This window comes from Pseudochaenichthys georgianus, chromosome 16, assembly GCF_902827115.2.
Source record: "Pseudochaenichthys georgianus chromosome 16, fPseGeo1.2, whole genome shotgun sequence".
In the NCBI taxonomy this organism is placed as follows: domain Eukaryota; kingdom Metazoa; phylum Chordata; class Actinopteri; order Perciformes; family Channichthyidae; genus Pseudochaenichthys; species Pseudochaenichthys georgianus.
The window spans coordinates 30417074-30436742 of record NC_047518.2 but is presented as its reverse complement, the minus strand read 5'-3'; the positions used below and the strand labels follow the sequence as shown (position 1 = coordinate 30436742).

At 40.7% G+C, this 19669-nt stretch overlaps 2 protein-coding genes across 2 annotated transcripts; both read left to right on the top strand.

Annotated features, from left to right (window-relative positions):
• The first annotated feature begins 2160 nt into the window (after positions 1–2160).
• On the top strand, positions 2161–14834 carry arhgef5 (Rho guanine nucleotide exchange factor (GEF) 5). Its single transcript, XM_034101856.2, is given in 18 exon segments — positions 2161–2685; positions 4233–5017; positions 5019–6396; positions 6399–7883; positions 8504–8549; positions 8984–9033; positions 9773–9866; positions 9868–10129; positions 11150–11310; positions 11438–11590; positions 11677–11806; positions 12013–12087; positions 12199–12288; positions 12801–12943; positions 13088–13231; positions 13341–13411; positions 13861–13965; positions 14098–14834. Coding segments are annotated over 17 exon segments (5298 nt in total). The 5' UTR covers positions 2161–2685; positions 4233–4249; the 3' UTR covers positions 14241–14834.
• A 428-nt stretch (positions 14835–15262) lies between these two features.
• On the top strand, positions 15263–19569 carry LOC117460451 (gamma-aminobutyric acid receptor-associated protein-like 1). The gene is made up of 5 exons (XM_034101859.2): positions 15263–15459; positions 17039–17128; positions 17373–17451; positions 18243–18361; positions 19107–19569. Exons 2-5 carry the CDS (start codon positions 17039–17041, stop codon positions 19170–19172), a joined length of 354 nt encoding a protein of 117 aa, XP_033957750.1. The 5' UTR covers positions 15263–15459; the 3' UTR covers positions 19173–19569.
• The last annotated feature ends 100 nt before the right edge of the window (positions 19570–19669 follow it).

The following is a 19669-nucleotide window of genomic DNA, read 5'->3' as shown; positions in this document are numbered from 1 at the left end:
AGCGGATAAGATTAAAGATGATAAACATTCCTTAGTGTGTTTGCTCTTTGAAGTCAATACAACATGTTCTCCATTGAGAAAGAGTAAAAGAAAAAATCAATGGAAAGATATTTTAGTTTGTATTGCAACATATTTTCTTTCACAACAGCAAAGACCTACATCAGTGTGGCTTCTTAACCTCAACATATATTAATATCCCACTTTATGAGAGAGGAGACAGTTAGAGGTTTTTTTTACGGTATTGGCATTTTAAAGCGCAACAACATTAGGTTTGCACCTCCTGGCCTAGTGCTAATAAACAAAAAAGAGCAACATATTTAATGTGCAGCATCTAAACATTGCAACAAGTATCTTGTTGTCTATAGTCTGTGCCTATGCTGTCAAAATTATCGCGTTAACGGCGGTAATTAATTTTTTGAATTAATTGCGTTAAAATATTTAATGCATTTAACGCATGTGCAGAATGGCCAGCCCCATACACCCCACCAGTGGCAGCGCCAGGGTATGGCTGGCGTAGGCTACAGCCATCCCAAGAAATGGCATAGCCCCACCATGAAAAATGATGTTAAAGTAAGCAAAATAAGTCCGCCAACTCCCGTGGAGTAAATTGCACAGACAGCAGTTAGTAAGATTGATTTCAGTAGCCACTTGTCTGGAAATACCGAAGACCAGAAACGGTTTTGAAAACTTTTGTCACGTAGTGACTTTTATCCATGTATTTTTTCTTTTAATGTTTATTTTATTAGCTTTTATTTTTTAATGCTTAATGTCTTTCATTTTTTGTAAAGCACTTTGAATTGGCACATTCTTGCCTTGCCTTGAGAAGAGAAAGAGAGAATACTTTTTTTTATAGAAATCAACACGTAATGAAATAAGACCCCACGGTTTGATGATTGATAGGTGTGTGGGCTGTCTTTCATTTTAACACATAGAACAATCTTATAATAAACATACATACATACTGTATGTTAAATGGATATATCCGCCTTCTTTCATTTATCTTTCCATTCCCACAACAATACATAAAGAAATGGCGTATTTTGGACATAGTTCGAATGGTGATTAATCATGATTAATTAATTTTTAAACTGTGATTAATCTGATTAAAAATTGTAATCGTTTGCCAGCCCTAATTTGAATACAAGACAACCTTTAACCTGGAAGGAGTTTGATCTGAATAATTTCCCTGCAACAGTGCCTCATTAACTTTAAAAAGCGGATAAGATTAAAGATGATAAACATTCCTTAGTTTGTTTGCTCTTTGAAGTCAATACAACATGTTCTCCATTGAGAAAGAGTAAAAGAAAAAATCAATGGAAAGATATTTTAGTTTGTATTGCAACATATTTTCTTTCACAACAGCCAAGACCTACATCAGTGTGGCTTCTTAACCTCAACATATATTAATATCCCTACTTTATGAGCGAGGAGACAGTTAGAGGGTTCAGTTAATTTTACGGTATTGGCATTTTAAAGCGCAACAACATAAGGTGTGCACCTCCTGGCCTAGTGCTAATAAACAAAAAAGAGCAACATATTGAAGGAATTAAAAAAAAAGTTTAAAGATAGGTTCCTGCTTCCGTGCAAAGAAGTTTAGTTTAGCTTATTTAATGGTCCAAAATATATATTTTTTTAAATATACATAGTAGGCTATAGTTTGCATTCATGCAATCTGAGTACTACATCTGAATCATGTAGGACGTACACATCTGATGAAGGCCAAGTCAAAGTAATGCCATAAAACAAAGAAACAAGTAAATGTTAAAACAATCAGTTGGGTGTCCTTTTTTTATTTGGTAAAGATAATGGAAGAGTAGTGGTACTCCAAACATTTCATCAGCAATCAATCAACAAAGTAAATCAGTCATTGTTAAACAGATCATTCGCAGATCACCCTTGTTAAAGCCCCTCCCTTGGTTTCTCCCTCTGTGACTTCTAAATGTTTTTTTGGTTTTAAATCATAAATTAGGGGTATTCCCCTTTCGTTCCCCTCTTTACTACCTCTCAGGGGAATGTAGGGATGTTTTGTATAGGCCTCACTGAGCTCTCCACCAAACTGTGTGCTCTCAATCCTTACTTTCTGTTTCCCCTCCCCCACTCTCTCTTGTATGTTCACAGCCCGTACCTTACCTGGCTGTGTGTTTGCTTCAGACACACCCGGCTACTGCATAATAACCAATCGCTGCTTCAAGACACAGACATCAAGGAGGTGTACTTCCTGTGTTTCGCGAGAGAAGAATGGAGCAGGAGAGAGTTATGTATGTGCCAGGGGGGTCCACAAAAGAGATCACATCGACAGTAGGGGAAATAACGAAAGCAGTGGGGAGACTTTAAGTTGATTTATTAGAGATCTTTCTGTTCAGCTGCAACCACTGAGAGGACAAGACAGAGAGAAGGAGGAGGGGAAAGATAAGTGTCAATCTGTTCAGACTTGTTTCGGAATTTGAGGAAGGAGGGGAGAGACAGCAAGAGGGAAAAGTAAGGAGAGCTCAGGCGTAAACATTAAGTGTTTCACAAGAGTCAAAGTATTGAGAGAAAAATATAGTTTTGATTAGTTCGAGCACATTTGTATCGTCAACTAAACAATGTGCGGTGTCATTTATTGTGTGTTGTGCAATCCCATGCTTTTGAGCTGAACTGGACTCAGTGGGGAGACCTCAGATCTCCCCAGGATACTACATTCAGGTGAGTGGCTTTATCGTGGATTTTATATTGACACTTCTTCTTTAACTTGCTCCTGTTTTGAGCACAGTTGGAGTAAGGTCCAGCTTAGTTGTGGTGTACATGTTACATGCCGTGCCTAGTCACAGGCCTTCACTTTCTGAAAGACTTCTCTTGGTATGCTGTGCTTTGCAAGTCTGTGCTGCATTCTTTGAGAACTGTAAGAGACTGCCACCTTTTTTTTTTTTCTGGAAATACTGTTCTACTGTAAAAGTATAACACTGCCATATTTATTGTATTTGACTAAATAACGTAAAAGAACACAGCTTCATTGTGGCAGCTATCAGCATGTGTCAAATGGCGCAGTAATGAACATTTCGTTTTTAACCCTCCTGTATATCCTCAGATTGACTTTACACCCTTTATCCTCTGGGGTCAATTGACCCCAGTAGTTTAAAACTCAAGACAATGATCATATTGCACATTTTAACCAAAATGTATGTCTCTGGTGCTTTAGGTATCTTAGTTGACCACCTAAATAACCATTTAAATAAAACATTACCCCAACCTCTCCCCCCCCCCCCCCCCACATACCCCTCTATACATCCAGAATTCCTATTGTGTAACTATCGAAAAATACACAAATCACCATAAAATCTCACTGATTGAAATACAATTTTAAAGTAAGATATTTTATGTTGTTAAAGGACCAATAACTAAAGCAGACGGTAGTTTTTATTTACAATGATACATTTGCATGTAATAGTCACCTCAATATCATCCTCCACAATCAACACAAACATGTTTACAATTTTGACATTGTTCGTTTTATACTACTAAAACAAGGAACACCGATGCGTACAAAGTGTGTACAGGACATTTTAAAAAGATCTTCATTTTCATTTCAATCTTTATTTCGAACAGACTAAAAAAAACAACAAATAAAAAATAACAAATGTGAATAACAGAATACCGTATTGTTAAAATACAGTATTTATCCACATTAATGATAATATTTATATATTCAACAAAACAAAAAAAAGTCTTCATATTAATAATAATAAATCATATGTGTCCGAAAGGGAGCAGGAGGAAGCAAATGCTTATTAATTCCCACCCCTTACTTGATCAATGATTGTCCTTTAAATCATTATGCAAGTTATTCCTACTTACATTTACATTTATACATATAATTTCTCATCTTCAATCACCTCTCTTCATTCTCATAGTTTTCCAGAAAAGTGTTTATGTACAAACTATGAGAATGAAGATGTTCATTTTATGTTTACCCATTAGTCCTCACTAAATTAGGAAAAGTCATGAAATACTAGGCAAAAAACCCAATGTGAACCATTTTATTAGATATGTTAAACATTGAACGAGGTCAAATTGACCCCAAGGATAACAAGAGGGTTAAGAGTACTTGTACTAAATTCTGTGACATTACCTATACATTTGTAGACCATGTTGCTTATTTGACTTGCATTCCATTGATCTGTCTATACCTGAAGTTATCTAACTCTCGAAGGTCGATTTCTTAATTGATGATGTCAACTGTTGCTGTCTTTTAGGTTCTCCAAATAATAAAATGGGAACTAAAAGGCCCAGCTGCACGCCCTTTGACACTAAACTCAACACATCTGAACGCAAGCTTCAGCCAGGTGGAAAAATCTCCCGCGATCCAAGTCCAAGGCCAGCAATGACTGCCCAGTCGGAGAGAGAGAGAGACAGCAACCGGGAGGAAGACAGGAGGAGGGAACGAGAGGCCGAGAAAATGAGGGACAAAACGAGATACAAAGATATGGATCCAAGAGATAAGTACTCTGAAAGAGACCGAGCTCCTGCACCAAGGTCAAGAGAGGAAGATAGAGAGAGGACCGAAAGAGTGAGGAGGCAGGAAGACGACAGAAGCAAAAATGGGAGGCCCCTGTCAACTTTAGAGAAGGAGAGTTTGAGAGAACTAGAAAGGGGGACGAAGAAAGGCGACACTTTTCCTCGGATGAGAAAAAGCAGTCCAGGTCGCGGCAGAGGAATGGCACCCACCGTGGAGTTGGACAAAGAGAGGGAGGAAAGAAGACGGAGAGATGGGCCGAGAAGAGTAGAGCCAGATGACCGAGAGAGAGAAAGAGAAAGGACGCGGCAGAGAGAGAGGTACAGGGAGAGGGAAATAGATGATATCCGAAGCAGGGGAAAGGCAGAGGGAACAAACACTTTAGGAAGACCCCTAGAAGATGATAGAACACGAAAGATGAAAAGATATCCGGAGCCTGATGTCGTTTTTCAAGACAGGAGAAGAGAAGGGGGTAATTCACGGGACAGAAGAGAGAGGGATGCTGCTAGAAAAAGGGATAAGCTGGAGGCCTAACACGGGAGAGAGGGAGGTCAGGGTGCCTTCTGCACACGGGAGAAGAGAGAGAGAAATGCCCTCTGATAGGGGAGAGGGAAGGAGGGACACTAGGAGTGAAGGAGACAGTGATGAGAGAGAGCGAAAGAAGGACATAGTTAGGATCAAAGACAGGCAGGAGTTGACATATCAACACAGCAGAAGTGAGGGGGACAACAACGGGAAAAAACAGGGGGATAGAGATCAAGACAGGCAAGGATACAAGGAAGAGGACAGGCAGAGATACAAGGACAGAGAAGCGGATCGAACCAGGAGGAAGGGAGGGGAAAAAGATAGAGAGAGATACAGAGAGGCTGACAGGAGAGTGGAGAGGGAGGGAGACAGAGGGAAAGAAAGTGCGAGAGACTTGAAGGATGACAGGAAAGAAGAGGACAGATACAGAGATCGTGGCAGGAAAACAAAGGAAAGAGAGGCTGATCCGAGACAGGATGATGCGACAAGCAGTAGAAGTAGATCCCAGAACGAGACGGCCCCTAGGGTGCCCCCACGAGCCCAGAGCAGCGGGGAGTGGAGCAGCGACATGGACAGTGATATGAGAAACAGGAGAGGCAGAGACAGTTATGAGGAGTCAGGAAAAGAGAGTGACAGAGACACAGAAGACCAAATAAATCCAGATGCTGTAAGAAGTCAAAGCAGGCAAACAAGAAGTGAGAGACAAGAGAGAGACAGGGGAGATATGACAGGGCAAAGAAGGCTGTGGTTAGAGCCAGAGGGGGACAAGAATAGGAAGGACGAGTTAGAAGACAGACAAAGGGGGAAAGAGAGGAGGAGATATGAAGATGGACATTTCGAGTCACAGGCTGAGTGGGAAAGAGAGGGACGGCGAGTAAAAGAGGAACCATGTGAGAAATACTTGCCCGAAAGCAGTAATAGAGGAAGGAATGAAGGGAGGAGTAGGAACAGGGGGGACACGGGGAGTGAGGGTGTTAGTGTAGATGGAGAGGACGTGGGTGAAGTCTGGAGAGAAAGAGATAAGAGAGGGATGTCTGACAGTGATGGAGGGATAGAGGGAAGACAGCGGAGAGACGCAGAAGGAGAGAGTGTGACAGATAACACAGGGGACAGCGACAGAGAGGAAGAGGGGGGGAGAAATGACAGAGCCCAAAAAGATAGTGAGACAGGGTTGAGCGGAGAGAGAGACAGAATACAGTCAGGAGAGGAAGGCTTTGTGACCTTGTCCAGCGGAGGAGACGATGAGAGAGATGAAGAAGAGGCGTTTGAGGACTGTCGGGAATTCTTGGAAAGTTCACATGATGCCCTCCAGATGCGTGAGGGGGGAGATAAGAAGGGATGGACAGTGGGAAAGGAGGACGTGGTGGATGAAGACGAGGAGAGAAGAAGAAGCAAAAGTATGTCTTCAGTGTGATTGGGCAAACTTTGCCCAGGTCAAACAGCAGCAAGACGTCCCCGTCACAAGGTGATCACATGGGAGGGGAGGAAAGACACAACCCAAATATGGAGAGTCGTGATGAGGCCACACAGGATGATGACATGCATCCGAGTAGAAATGATGAGAAAACAGTCATCAACAACCAGCAAGCAAAGAGGAAGGGTGAGTGTGACGTGGCAGGGGAGGAAACGCCGGCCTCAGACGACACGACTGAAGTGAATGTCAGATACAGAGAGACTGGAGGGGAAACGAAGAGCAAAGGAGAGCACCCATACGCAGAGATAGGGACCGTTAAAAGAGACTCGCAGACTGAAAAACTCCTACAAGAGTGGAGAAGCAAACATAAAGGAGGAGTGGAGCTAAGTTTGCAGGTGCCCAGTAATCCCTATGGTAATGTTGCTTCTCAGGTGAATCTTGAACAAATTCAATCCACCTTGGAAGGGATTAACACCGGAGCAATGAGTCCAGAAGAGGTGGAGGCCATTCGGATCCGAATGAGCGGAGCATGGAGCATGTCCGAGGAACCCAAGCGTCATTCCCAAGCCCCCCATCTTAAATGGGCTAAAAATGTGTTGTGGGAGATCCTGGGACACTCGGAGGAACATACCATTGATGAAGCAGGACAACAAGGGGTCAACCAGCCGGAGACAGACAGCAAGGACATGGAACAGCAGCAGGAGGAGGCTGGACAAGGGACCGCACGTGTGCCTGTTATCCAGTTGAGTACGGACGAACAGCACTCGGAGACAGAGCTGGAGGAGGAAGAGCCGTCGGAGGAGTTGAGAGGTATGGGGCAAGACCAAGTCGACATGCTTGCTGACCAGTTCACAACTATGCATGGTGACTTAACTGCATACACTCATGGTGACAGATTGTTAGACAAAGAAGGGAAGGTGGATCCCAGTATGGACATAGTAACTGAGCCATCTGATCACATTCAGTTAGAAAAGGCAGCAGTAGAGGTGATCATTAGCGAAGGGGCAGGGGATAACGTTATTCCAGATGATATGGAAAGTAGAGAAAGCAGAGATAAGGAGGAGGAGATGTATTTAACTGTGAGCCACACGCTGTACAAGCCTAACAGCTGCCCTATTCTTAATTATGATAGTGAATCTGACCTCCTGGATATCTCCAGAGAGGGGGAAGACGGAATGGGGGAAATGAGGGAAAGTGAAGAAGAAAGGCAGGGAGAGGAGCCTGAGGAGAGGGCTACTGTAGAGGAGGTGGGAGAGGAAGGTGAGGGGGATAATGGAGAGGGAGAGGCAGTGGCAAAGACCAAGACAGTAGCGGGGGCTGGGCTGAGCAGCTGCAGTTTTCGGGATTTGGGTCCCGAGGCTCGAATGAGACGAAGGGGAATCCGTAAAACCACTGAAAGAAGAGATGACGAGAATGGAAGGGATCGCAGAACCAGAATTTTCTCTTCAACAGGTAAAGACAGAAGATGGAGGACAGAGACAAATTCTCTTTTTGTCATCATTCATCATTTAAAAAAAATCATCCAATCCAATCGGAAAAACTTCAGGCTAGACTGCACACGGAGAATCTTTTAAATGTTGTAGAGACTTGTTTTTTCCTCCTGACTTTGATGGGAGACTTTAATCTAGTCATTTCCGTCTAAGAGTTTCCTGCAACACTTTGTCGTCATATTAAACAACCCCACATCTAATGTAGACATCTGCTAAAAGACAACATCAGTGCACTGATCTGGTCCCATTACATTACATGCAACTGGAAAGTGCGTCACAGTGTTGTGGTTAGAGTTCAGGTAGTGGGCGGAGATAAGTGGAGGTGGAGAGGGAGGGAAATAAGAAGCATGAGCTATAAGGCTGGAGTTGATTCTGCTTTGAGACATAACACGAGAAGCTCCATTTATGGGAACAAACTAATCTTATGCTGTAGCTTATTGAAGCACGGATACTAACTGAACTAATTATTTATTTAATTTATTACCTTTTTTTTTTTAATTAATTCATCCAGATTGTCCAGAGCATAGTCAATGAGTATGCTGTTGTATAACGTTTCGACAAATGGATACTTTTTTATTCCAGATGATGCGGATGATCGAAGCAAAAGCTGGGGAGAAGTAGAGCTGAGGTAAGTAAAACAATCACACACACACACACACACACCACTCACTCACTCACTCACTCACTCACTCACTCACTCACTCACTCACTCACTCACTCACTCACTCACTCACTCTCTCTGTGTTAAGCTACAGTAGTGCACAAGATGTGTTCAATTGTTTTAATTTGGTTTAAGTGTCCCTGATATTAAAAACTTGGTCACAATGATATATTTAAATTATGTCAATTTTATGTATTTATTTAAACAAGGAGCATGCATACAAATACATTGCTCCTCGGGCGCTGTGCAATAGCTGCCCAGTACTGCTCCTAGTACTAGGATGGGTTCAAATTTGAAATTCTGAATCACATGGTATACTACTTTTTCTGTATATTTAATTTGTCACTTCTTTCCACCAGTCTTCATGATAATAACTTATCATTATTTTCTTTGCACTGTAGAAATGTTTTGGACACAATCGACAGACGGAAAAGGAATTCAAAGATTTTCAGTGAGTATCTTTTAAATGTTTTCAGGTCATGCTGCTTAAAATACTATAATGGTCTGCCTTGGACCTCAATCAAACGCATTGTGTTTCTTAACTGCTATCTCATAAATGTGCTGTTGCTTTCCTCAATTACCCTTATTTCTTTTTTATCACAAACTTACATTTTTAGACTGATTATTAGAAAAGGTAACGGCAAATTGACGTGTCTTCAGATGCTATCTCTTCCGGCTGATGTTGGTTGGGGAAAAAGCATGACGCAGTTGAGCATTTCCCTTCAGTTGGTGTGATTCATCTCTGTGTGTGTATGCAGGCTCACTAACTGTTTATCTCTTACCCTGAATGTAGCTTTAGAACGAATCAAAGGAAACCAGTTTTCTGTTAACACCATTTCATAATTAGTTTTATTCTAAAATGGCAGTTTGTCGCTTAGCCTATGATTCATATTTATTGCGATACATGGGGAAGGAGTGTGTGCGTACGTGCGGTTTATAAATGTGTGTCTGTGCAAGCCAGGGACAGGTTTCTGCAAGTATTAGTATATCTTCACTTGAAGTGAAAACAGCTGCTGCTGCAAATTTGCATTCCAACAAGTACGTGTAAAAGGAATGTTGAATGCAAACAGCTCCTCTTGGCTAAAGCATTTATCTTCTTTCCTTTTCTTTCATTTAGTTCTCTTTCTATCTCTGTTGTGCCCTCTTCTCTTCTGCTTTTTTCTCTGTCTCACATCCTCTCTTTCTCCCAGATGCGGCCCAGTTATACCAGCAGTACAACGAGGCGGCCCAGAACATAGAGATCCTGCGCCAGGCTCGCTCTGATGGCGTCCCTCCTCCCTCCCCCCCCCCCTGCCCGCAGACCCCTTCCTCCCCTACCTTCTGTCCCGCATCCCCACTCCTTGTCCCACTCAAACTCCATCACCAGTGTCCAAAGCTTGCCTCTCCCTGAGCCCCCGAAGATTGAAGGCAGGCCTTCCTCCCCTCGTCTCTCCGTCTCTCTCTCTCAGTCGTCGTCTCAGTCGGCCACTCTGTGGAGGGAGCTGCCGGGCGTCAGGAACAGCATTGAGCTGGTGGAGCTCACAGATGGCGAGAGACGACTACAGGAGGTAACGAATCTTACTCTGCATTTGAAAGTTTAGTCACTATTTTGTGGCAGAACGTTTCCTTGTAAGAAGTGTTTTGCCCAACATTTTTATTGAGAAGGACATCGTGCCAGTAACTTCAGGCAGGGATTTTCATTCCAGCCAAGACATGCATTTGTGTTTCTTTGGAAAGAGACTGGATCAAGGTTCCCACCTCAGGGAAATCAGTCAGAATGCTCCAGGCAATTATCAATAATAAGAACACCCACAAGAGACTTTCAATATATGGCACCTTTTTAACAAAGGAAAAGCAAGAGATACTCATAAGAAAATACATCAGAAAGCAAGGCCAAGAGCAGGACAACACTTTTTACAAATAAATACAAATTAAAAAAGAAGTGATTTAGGCGAAGTCACTGATTTTGCAAGCCTTCTTTCTCCAGGCAGGGCGTTCCAAAGCATTTAATTTAATATAGTTCATTATCTTCACTTTACCAACAGTAACAGTTTCTTCCTTAATCTGTAAAGGATTTCGATTAGATTGTATCTTTTGACCAGAGCAGCTACATGTGTAGCTAGAAATCAGGTTAAAAATCTGTGTCAATAGTCAGTTCTAGTTTTAAAGACTCATCAGCTCACTTGTAATTTTCATTTACCAAGCATGATGTCTGTTGTATTTCATTTTAACTTCTGGGAAATGACACTATTCTCTTCGATCAACCAACCTCTCATACTACAAAATTCACGTGAAATATTCGTACTTGCATCATTTCAGAATATCCCTCACAGTGATCCACTTTATTTTTGGCAGGGGAGTGTCTTACTGAATGTGCCAGTGTGTTTCTCTGGCATTATGGTTGTTTTCCTCTGTCTGGGCTTGAACTCTTCTTCTCATTGCGAAACCTACCTCCCTACTTACTTAGTCACATCCTTGTCAAAATGCCCCAGCCTTCAGAGAACTGACACTGCTTATTAGCGATATGATTTACCTAGTCGGCTCTTACTCAACGTTTTGATCTTTTTTCAAATGTATTTCCCTTCTAGGTGAGATTTGAGGTGGTGACCTCGGAGGCCTCATACTGCCGGAGTTTGGACATTGTTGTTGAACATTTTGTCAAGTCCAAACAGTTAGGGACGCTGTTAGCCTCTCAGGATAGGAACTGGCTCTTCTCCCGGCTCGCTGATGTTCGGGCCATCAGCCACAGGTCAGAAATGTTTAACATTATTTATAGTTCTGTATCTGAATATTATCAAAACTACTTGTGTTGTGCAGGTACGATTTTACAAATATGTTGAAGAAATTAACTCATGATTTGTGTCTTTTTTTTAAAGTTTTTTATCAAAGCTGGAGGAGCGTGTTGAATCTGATACCTTTCACTTCACCGTGTGTGATATCATCGCATGGCACTGTCAGCGCTTCAAATTGGTTTATGTGCCCTACCTCACCAACCAGTCCTATCAGGACGCCACCTACCAGAGACTCATGTAAGACACTCAGTCAAGCTTTTGTGTTCAGCTACAGGCTGTAGGGTTTGTATCTGTCTAGACATTCAATTTCACTTTTCTTTCAGGGAGGAGAATTCAGGGTTCAGACGGATAGTGGAGAAATTAGAGAGGAGTCCTGTTTGCCAGAGACTTCCTCTTCGTTCCTTCCTCGTCCTCCCCTTCCAGAGGATCATAAGAATTAGGCTGCTGGTTCAGGTGTGTATGTGTTTGTGTGTGTGTGTTTGTGTGTGTGTGTGTGTGTGTGTGTGTGTGTGTGTGTGTGTGTGTGTGTGTGTGTGTGTGTGTGTTGTGTGTGTGTGTGTGTGTGTGTGTGTGAGAATTTCTCTAACAGCAATGTTGATGGTTCACAACATGTTCAATCCTGTATGTGACTTTAACACACGCACATTGTTTTTCCACAGAACATCGTGAAGAGAACAACTCCTGGTACTGCAGAGGCAACACAGGCCATCAAAGCTTTGAAACTTCTGGAGAAGGTACATACATATACCTATTCTGTGCACATGTTGGACATGTTACATTTTATCCTGGATATCTTGAACTGCCTTGTGACAAAACTCTGCCTCTTTCATATATCTCTTCCTTAGCTGATTCAAGAGAGTAACGACAGCATCACTCAGATGAAAAGCATTGAGTCTCTGGTCTCTCTCAGTGCTAAAGTGGGCTTTGAGTGCAGGGTAAGTCACATTGTGATTAACATGCTGTTAATCATGTTTGCAAATGACTGATTTCATGTTTTTCAAAACTCTTTTCGTATCAAATAATTTATTTCACCCATCATCACCCATGCTGTATGATGTCCTTTTGTTGTTATGTTTATGTTTTTATGTTTCATGTGGAACTACTTGAGCAGGTCTCCCTTGAAAAAGAGATCAATGATCTCAATGGGATTTATCTGTATAAATAAAGGTTTGAAATGAAATGAAATCATTTCAAGCAATACAAATGTAATTACCTTGGGTTTTTAGTATTTTATGGAATATAAAAGTTATCTCAAAATGATCGTATGTCAAGGCTCACTTACTAGCTTTCAACTGCGCCATGGTCTTCATCAGTGGATAGAGTTAACTTATTTCTCATTGAAAGAGCTCAATTGAAATCAACAGTCATGGTTTGATGTAGGACAATTAAACGACTGACTACAAGGAGCTTGAGTTATAATACTTCCTGTTTGTTTGTGTTGTTACAGACTCTTCCTCTGATCAGTCAGTCTCGGAGGATGGTGCGTGAAGGTCTGGTCACTGAGCTGATGGATTTCTCTCTAAAGGAAACGGAGAGGAATATTTATGTGCACCTATTCAATGACTATTTGCTGATTTCCCTTCAAAAAGAGTGAGTCAACAATTCTGTAATGGTTAAATAGGTCATTTACCACTTGTTACATCCTGTTTCCTGCATATCCGCAGACTTTTATCATTTCTTCAATCTTATCGCAGTCAGTCCTTCCGCCATCTAATTTCTCTTTTCTGCTTCCAGAGGGGGAAGGTTCACAGTTATAGACCACTCTCCCATATCGGACCTGCGTGCTGAGAACTGTCGTGTCAAACTGCACACCCTCCAGAAGAACCTGTTCCGGCTGCACATGACAAACCGAGCCCTTCTGGTGCGGACAGACAAAGAGTAAGAGACTAAAACAGTGGCAGGGAATGTCTACATATCAGTCCTCATGTCATCAAGTTAACATAAACATGGAAGAAGACTCACCCATCTTTGCTTTTTCTACCTTCAGGAGTGATAAGCTACGTTGGATATCAGCTCTCTCCCGGCCTCATCCTGAAATAGACTTTTCTGCTGCAGAAGGTGAAGCTATGCTACTTGGTTTAGACATTGCAAAGCTCACTGTTTTTCAAAAGCTCTGTCTTAAATTCCTTCCTACCTCATTCCCTGATTAAAAACACTCAATGTGATACTCTATTGAGACTTGTACATTTAGATTACAAACACATAATTTAGCATTCTCAGCAGTGAGTGCGTTGTCACATGAAAATAAACTAAGTGAAGATTTTTTTTAGCAAAAACATTGACATTGTTTTGAATTTTAACTAATTTAAACCTATATTCAGAGACTGAATCAAAATGGCGGACAGTATGTATTTATATAATTTGGGAATAACATGATACCATGAAAATCTGTGTGCTAATAACAAATGAATATAACAGTAGAGTGGGGGAAATGTCAGTGCAGCGCAATTTTTGCAGGCCCAGTTGTTGATTGTAGGTCTGACTTCTCTCCTCTTGTGTCCATACAGATTTTACACAGATGCAGTGTATCCGGGCTATTGTTGGCCATCAGCCTGATGAGCTTTCGTTGGAAAAAGCTGACATCATTCTAGTGCATCAACAAAGCAGTGACCGTAAGACTATTTCACTATCTAACTTCCCCCATCATTCCCTTAAAAACGGTTCACTCGTGCAATAGATGCAGCCTGGTATTAATGGAGAATAGACAATAATTAACTTTTTGTTGGATCCTTTTTTCCTTCCAGATTGGGTAGAGGGGACCCGACTGTCCGATCGGCATCGTGGATGGGTGCCAGATTCACATTTGGAAACCATAACCAACTCTAATATCCGGCAACGCAACCTTTCAGATGCCATCAAACTGACAACAGCCACAGCTGCCGTTTGAACAGGACACTCGGACTGGACAAAGGGACGTCCTGGAATAAATCGCAAAGGAGAGGACTTCGAGTAGCTGGAAATTATCATGGACACTCAGTGCTACTGATGGGCTTTTCTGTCATTGTATTTTTTCTCTAAAGTGCAGCAACTGAACAGTTGTAGAATGCATCTCAATATCATTTTGGGTCTCATTTGATTTACTCAGCGGAACAAGATATTGACTTCAATGCACATGCTGACGCCTGCCTGAAAGACATTTAGCACATTGTAACTGTATTGACTTTTATCTACAGTACAGTACCAACAAGTGTGTGCGGCAATACATCAATAGACTGGTGTTTTAAGAGAACATGCTTTAAAAAGGAAATCACCTTTTTTTTTTTTAAGAAATGCTGTGTTTGAAAAATCTATTATTATTTGTGTATATTGAAGAGAATAAAGAGTTGAGTGTATGTTGCATTTCTGTTAAGAAAATTGGCCTCTGCATGAAGGTGACCTAGCAGAAATCATGCAAAAATGTATTAGACTATTCATAGATGAACAGAGCTGACATGGTGAGGACATTTCATATTGGAGGAATAAAATCACGTTTGGAAAAGTTCATGCATTAATAAGAGAGCTGTGGATTATTGTCTTCATCATGAAAGCTAGTTGTTTTGGACAAAGCTGATAGGCTACACATTTTACACCAGCAGCATTGTTGTAAATTCACAAGAAACCTTGTTCTGGATTAACTTGAATACTGGCATATTTTTGCCCCTTGGCTAAAATTCAGAGAACAGTCTGAACTAGCTGTTTACAGAAGAAAGAGAACAGTACAGATAATGAACGTAGCCTGGCTGGGGCGTGACCACTACGTCCGCCTGGCCCATTTTCAAGTGTTTGCTATTGCCTATTTCTGCCGTCAGTTAGAAAACGGGACTACAGTAGTCATCCAATAAACGCACCGTTGCCGTCCTCTAAACTGACACTCCCACTATCAATCAACGCAGTCGTCTCTGATTGGTCACATCGTTGGTGAGCGTACCCTGCAGTATTTGTTGTTGTTTTCGTTCAGGAGAATAGGAGCAGATCAGTCGACATCTTTGGTATCTTTGGTAGCATTTCTGTGCGTTATGACCGTTTCGTAAGCCAATCATTTAGAGACTTGACGACCTAAAGGAAACAGCGAACTGTATCTGGATTTATCGTGTTTTTAGTGAAACCTGTGTGTGTCTTTTTGCAAGGTATGTGAACATTAACGTCTTCTCCGATGCGTTAGCTGCAGCTGTTAGCATTGATAGCTATATAGCACAGTAAACGGTTGATTTCGTATTCAGGTAGAAAATACAAAACACAAATATGAAGAGACGTTGTCACATAGTCAATCCCAACGATCTGCTTTGTTAGTTTGGTTGTTATTGTAATACAGTAGGAAGGCGATTAAGCTGATCTCGATGCTGTTAAAAGTGACGTGGCCTCAATTCACGATGACCAAAACAACCCTGATAGCAGACACTGACATCGTGACCACAACAATCTGAATATTAAAAATATAGGGAGAGAGCTATGATTGTTTAATTTTTCAATATTCAGTTAAAATGATTATTACTCGACACAGTGTGCAGTTTCTTCAGCCTCTGCCACGATTCTGCTGTTTCCTCCACCCACACCTAGCTTAACGTAGGTTGTAAACAGTGGCGGATAGTTGGGGTTCTTGTTATGTAAGAGCACGAGTGGTGGAAAGAAACGAAGTACATTTACTCAAGTACAATTTCGAAGTACTTGTTCTTTACTTGAATATTTACATAATGTCATTTGACTTCACTACATTTATTAACACAGCTTTAGTAATTTTGAAAATGTGAAAAATGTTCCTAAAGAAAACAAAAACGTAATACACTTTCAACTTAATCCATCTCTAAAATTCAAACTACTGGACTAACTGTTCAAGTCACAAAAAAGTAAAATTATACAATATATTACAAAATGTGGCTTGGTGCAACAATTTGAACAATGTAATAATGTCATATATAATATATCACATTTGGAGGACTTTTTTCTCCAGAATTACTACTTTTGCTTTTGATCATTTACGTACATTTTCTCTTGATAATAACTCTGTACTTTTACTTTAGAATGTAGGCTTGACTTGTAATGGAGTATTTTGACTACAGGACTTACTTGTAACACAGTATTTTTCCAATTTAGTATTGCTACTTTTACTTAGTTAAAAGATTAGAGTACCACCTCTGAAGAGCACTATTGTTATTGGGTTTACAAGGGTTCCCATTTATGACAGTACGGTTTAGATGAAAATATTGATGGGCATATTCAATCTATCTTCAAATGTTTAGTTTTGTTTGACCAAAACACCAAAGACATGAAATGATACAATTCTAATTGATATATGAAAAATAAAAGCAGCAAACATTCTCAATTGAGAAACTGCATTCAGAGATTGTTTCTAAATTGATGAAGATATATATATATATATATATATGTTGTTTTCCTTTGACTAATAGCTTAACAAATTCAAGGTAAATTGTCAAATTGATGCCTCAGCAATTAACTGATTAACCCTTAAAGCATTTGAAAATAATAGCAAGCTCAAAGATATCAAAGAGGGAGAAGTACACCCCCCTAATGTGACCTCCACAAAACACGTGATTAAATCAAGCCCGATGTCATCATTCATCAAACAATGCTGTGCTCTTTACGCGGTCATATCACTTGTTGACTGAATACACTGATTGGTGACGTCAGCCATTGCTCTGTTGTGAGCGAATTCATGTTTTCTTGTGTTTGTTGCCTTGTTGTTTACAGATGGGCAGTCAGTACCAGCGCTCAGTACCTCTAGACGTGAGGAGAGCAGAGGGAGAGAGGGTCCGGACCAAGCATCCAGACAAGATACCGGTCAGTATGACATCTGTTAACATGTTGCATCTACTGTTAGTGACCTTCAAACAGTTAAACTGGGTTAGGAGGTGTTATGTTTGTACAACAAAACAACCAAGATCTCTATTTAAAGCCGGTTATCCTAATAAAATAATAAGTATATGAATTCTTAAACAGATTGCAACTGTAAATTAGTATGAATGTATTTGTTGTTGTTTAGATTTTGGCATATGACTGATTACTTTTGGCTCTATTTAACCAGATCATTGTGGAGAAGTCCCCGAGGTCACGCGCCCCTGAACTGGACAAGAAGAAATACCTGGTTCCCTCAGATTTAACAGGTGAAACATACAAACACATGCAAAATCTTCAAAATCCCAGTTAAATCTCTCAGATGACTCATCATCACATCCAGTAATCACCAGCTCTTCGACGGGATACATTTCAGTTTTGGTGGTCACATAAATGTATAAAAGCTTTTTTTATAGCAAACACTCAGCACAGGTGATTTCATAGGTGTATGCTTAAAACTCGCACTGCAACATACCAAAATAATTGACATTGCATATGGTCAAGTAACACAAAAAACATCAATCATTCCTAAATAAAGGGTATCATAAACCATAAGGTGCATAAATAAGTGTGAGTCTGATGACTCTGATCTTTTTAAAATGATAAGATCCCGTATTTTTAATCACGCTCTATATTTCTCTTCTTTACCATGATAGCACAACACATTCATCTTATTGTGAAGGTAAAATATCTCGTCCCCTTGCGCTTTTACTGAGAAATAATCCATAGTTAATGTTATAATTCCATCTGTGTCTCATGCTATAAGTCAAAATGTCTTGCTGTGAAAATCTGGTAGGTGCACTAAGGGAAACTGTTCATGATTCAGCCTGATGGTGTCACTGCATAATAAGGTTTTTTAGCTTTTTTGTCTTTCTGATTGAATTTAACGTCTTGATTTCTCTTGGCAGTATTCCTGTTTTTTGTTTTTTGGTCAGAAGACTGAACAGTGTACTGGTCATTTCGTGGAATCGTCTGTTTTCTTCCTCTTTATGTGAAATGAAACTACTGAGTGAGACCTTTGCTGACCTTGCTGACCTTTTTCTCTTCTTCCTGTTCTTAGTGGGCCAGTTGTGCTTCCTGATCCGCCAGCGTGTGTCTTTGAGACCGGAGGAGGCACTCTTCTTCTTCGTCAACAACTCCCTTCCCCCATCCAGCTCCCCTCTCTCTGCTGTATATGAGGTAACTGTACCTACCCGTCCACACACATGTTCACAAGGAGCTTCTTCACACACACACACACACACACACACACACACACACACACACACACACACACACACACACCCACACACACACACACACACACACACACACACACACACACACACACACACACACACACACACACACACACACACACACACACACACACACACACACACACACACACACACACACACACACACACACACACACACACACACACACACAGAAACTGTTTTCCATGCTAAATAGATCTGCTGAGACTTGATGTCAAGTTGAGCCTGCCAGTAACCCTCTTGCACAATAAGAGAAAATTCCGACCTGATCATAATTAAACTTGAAGCTTTCTGGGTGCCAGAAAAAAGCTTTTTGACTACACTTTGATCAGTCAACTCAAATTTGGGGTGAATTTAAAAGAAAAAAAAGTGCATATTCAAGATTCAAAGGTTTTACACATGCACAAAGCTACAGTGTAGAAATGGCAATGAAATTCTTCTGACCTGAGCTCCTCCAACAATGCAACATATATAATGAAATACAAAAATACAAAATAAAAAGTAGTGCAAAAAGTCTATATACAGGTCAATAGAATATGCATTTTCTAATAAGCTTTAAATAATCAATTATGAGGTTATGTTGAGTGTGTTAGTTAGTGTGCATTCCTAAGTACCATTGCCATGCTGAATTATTTATTTTCCCCTTTCTTGTTGTTGTGTCCCAGGAGCACCATGAAGAGGACCTGTTTCTCTACATGACCTACAGTAATGAGAGTGTGTACGGTGCCTGAGTGAGAACAAAAGACTGGAGAAAGAGAGAGAGAGAGAACGAGGCTGTCTGAGAAATAAAGAGTTAAGGCTGTTTGTAATGCTTCACACCACTATTATTCTCTATATTAGTTTTGATAAGTAACTACATGGTGAAAGAAAGGCTTGGCACAGGGCAGACGTTGTCGCTGGTAGGGTTTACCGTCGTCAGTATTTCCGGGTGAGCTTAATGCTTTTGAGTACACTTCAAGTTATGTTGATTAGAAAGAATAAATGCATCGCAAAAGGAGGTTAATGAAATTACGTTGAGGGATCTCTCTTATTCTTTCTCAGTCCTCTGTATTTAATGCAAATATTTGTTGTTTTTTTGTAAATTAATATCATAAACTTTTGTGGAAAATAAAGAGGAAAATGCATACATTTCTGATTCTGTACATGTGTCATTCTGCAACGTCTGCGGTTTGGATGTCAATTGGGAAAACATTTTTTAAATGATTTATTTATAAGTAAAACACTTGAG

What these genes read in the sequence shown, in the direction of transcription:
- LOC117460451 (XM_034101859.2), top strand. Translation starts at nt 17,039, where the DNA reads ATGGGCAGTCAGTACCAGCGCTCAGTACCTCTAGACGTGAGGAGAGCA. An exon ending in AGCATCCAGACAAGATACCG is followed by an intron (nt 17,129 to 17,372) that starts GTCAGTATGACA and finishes CTATTTAACCAG; the next exon opens with ATCATTGTGGAGAAGTCCCC. An exon ending in CTCTCTCTGCTGTATATGAG is followed by an intron (nt 18,362 to 19,106) that starts GTAACTGTACCT and finishes GTTGTGTCCCAG; the next exon opens with GAGCACCATGAAGAGGACCT.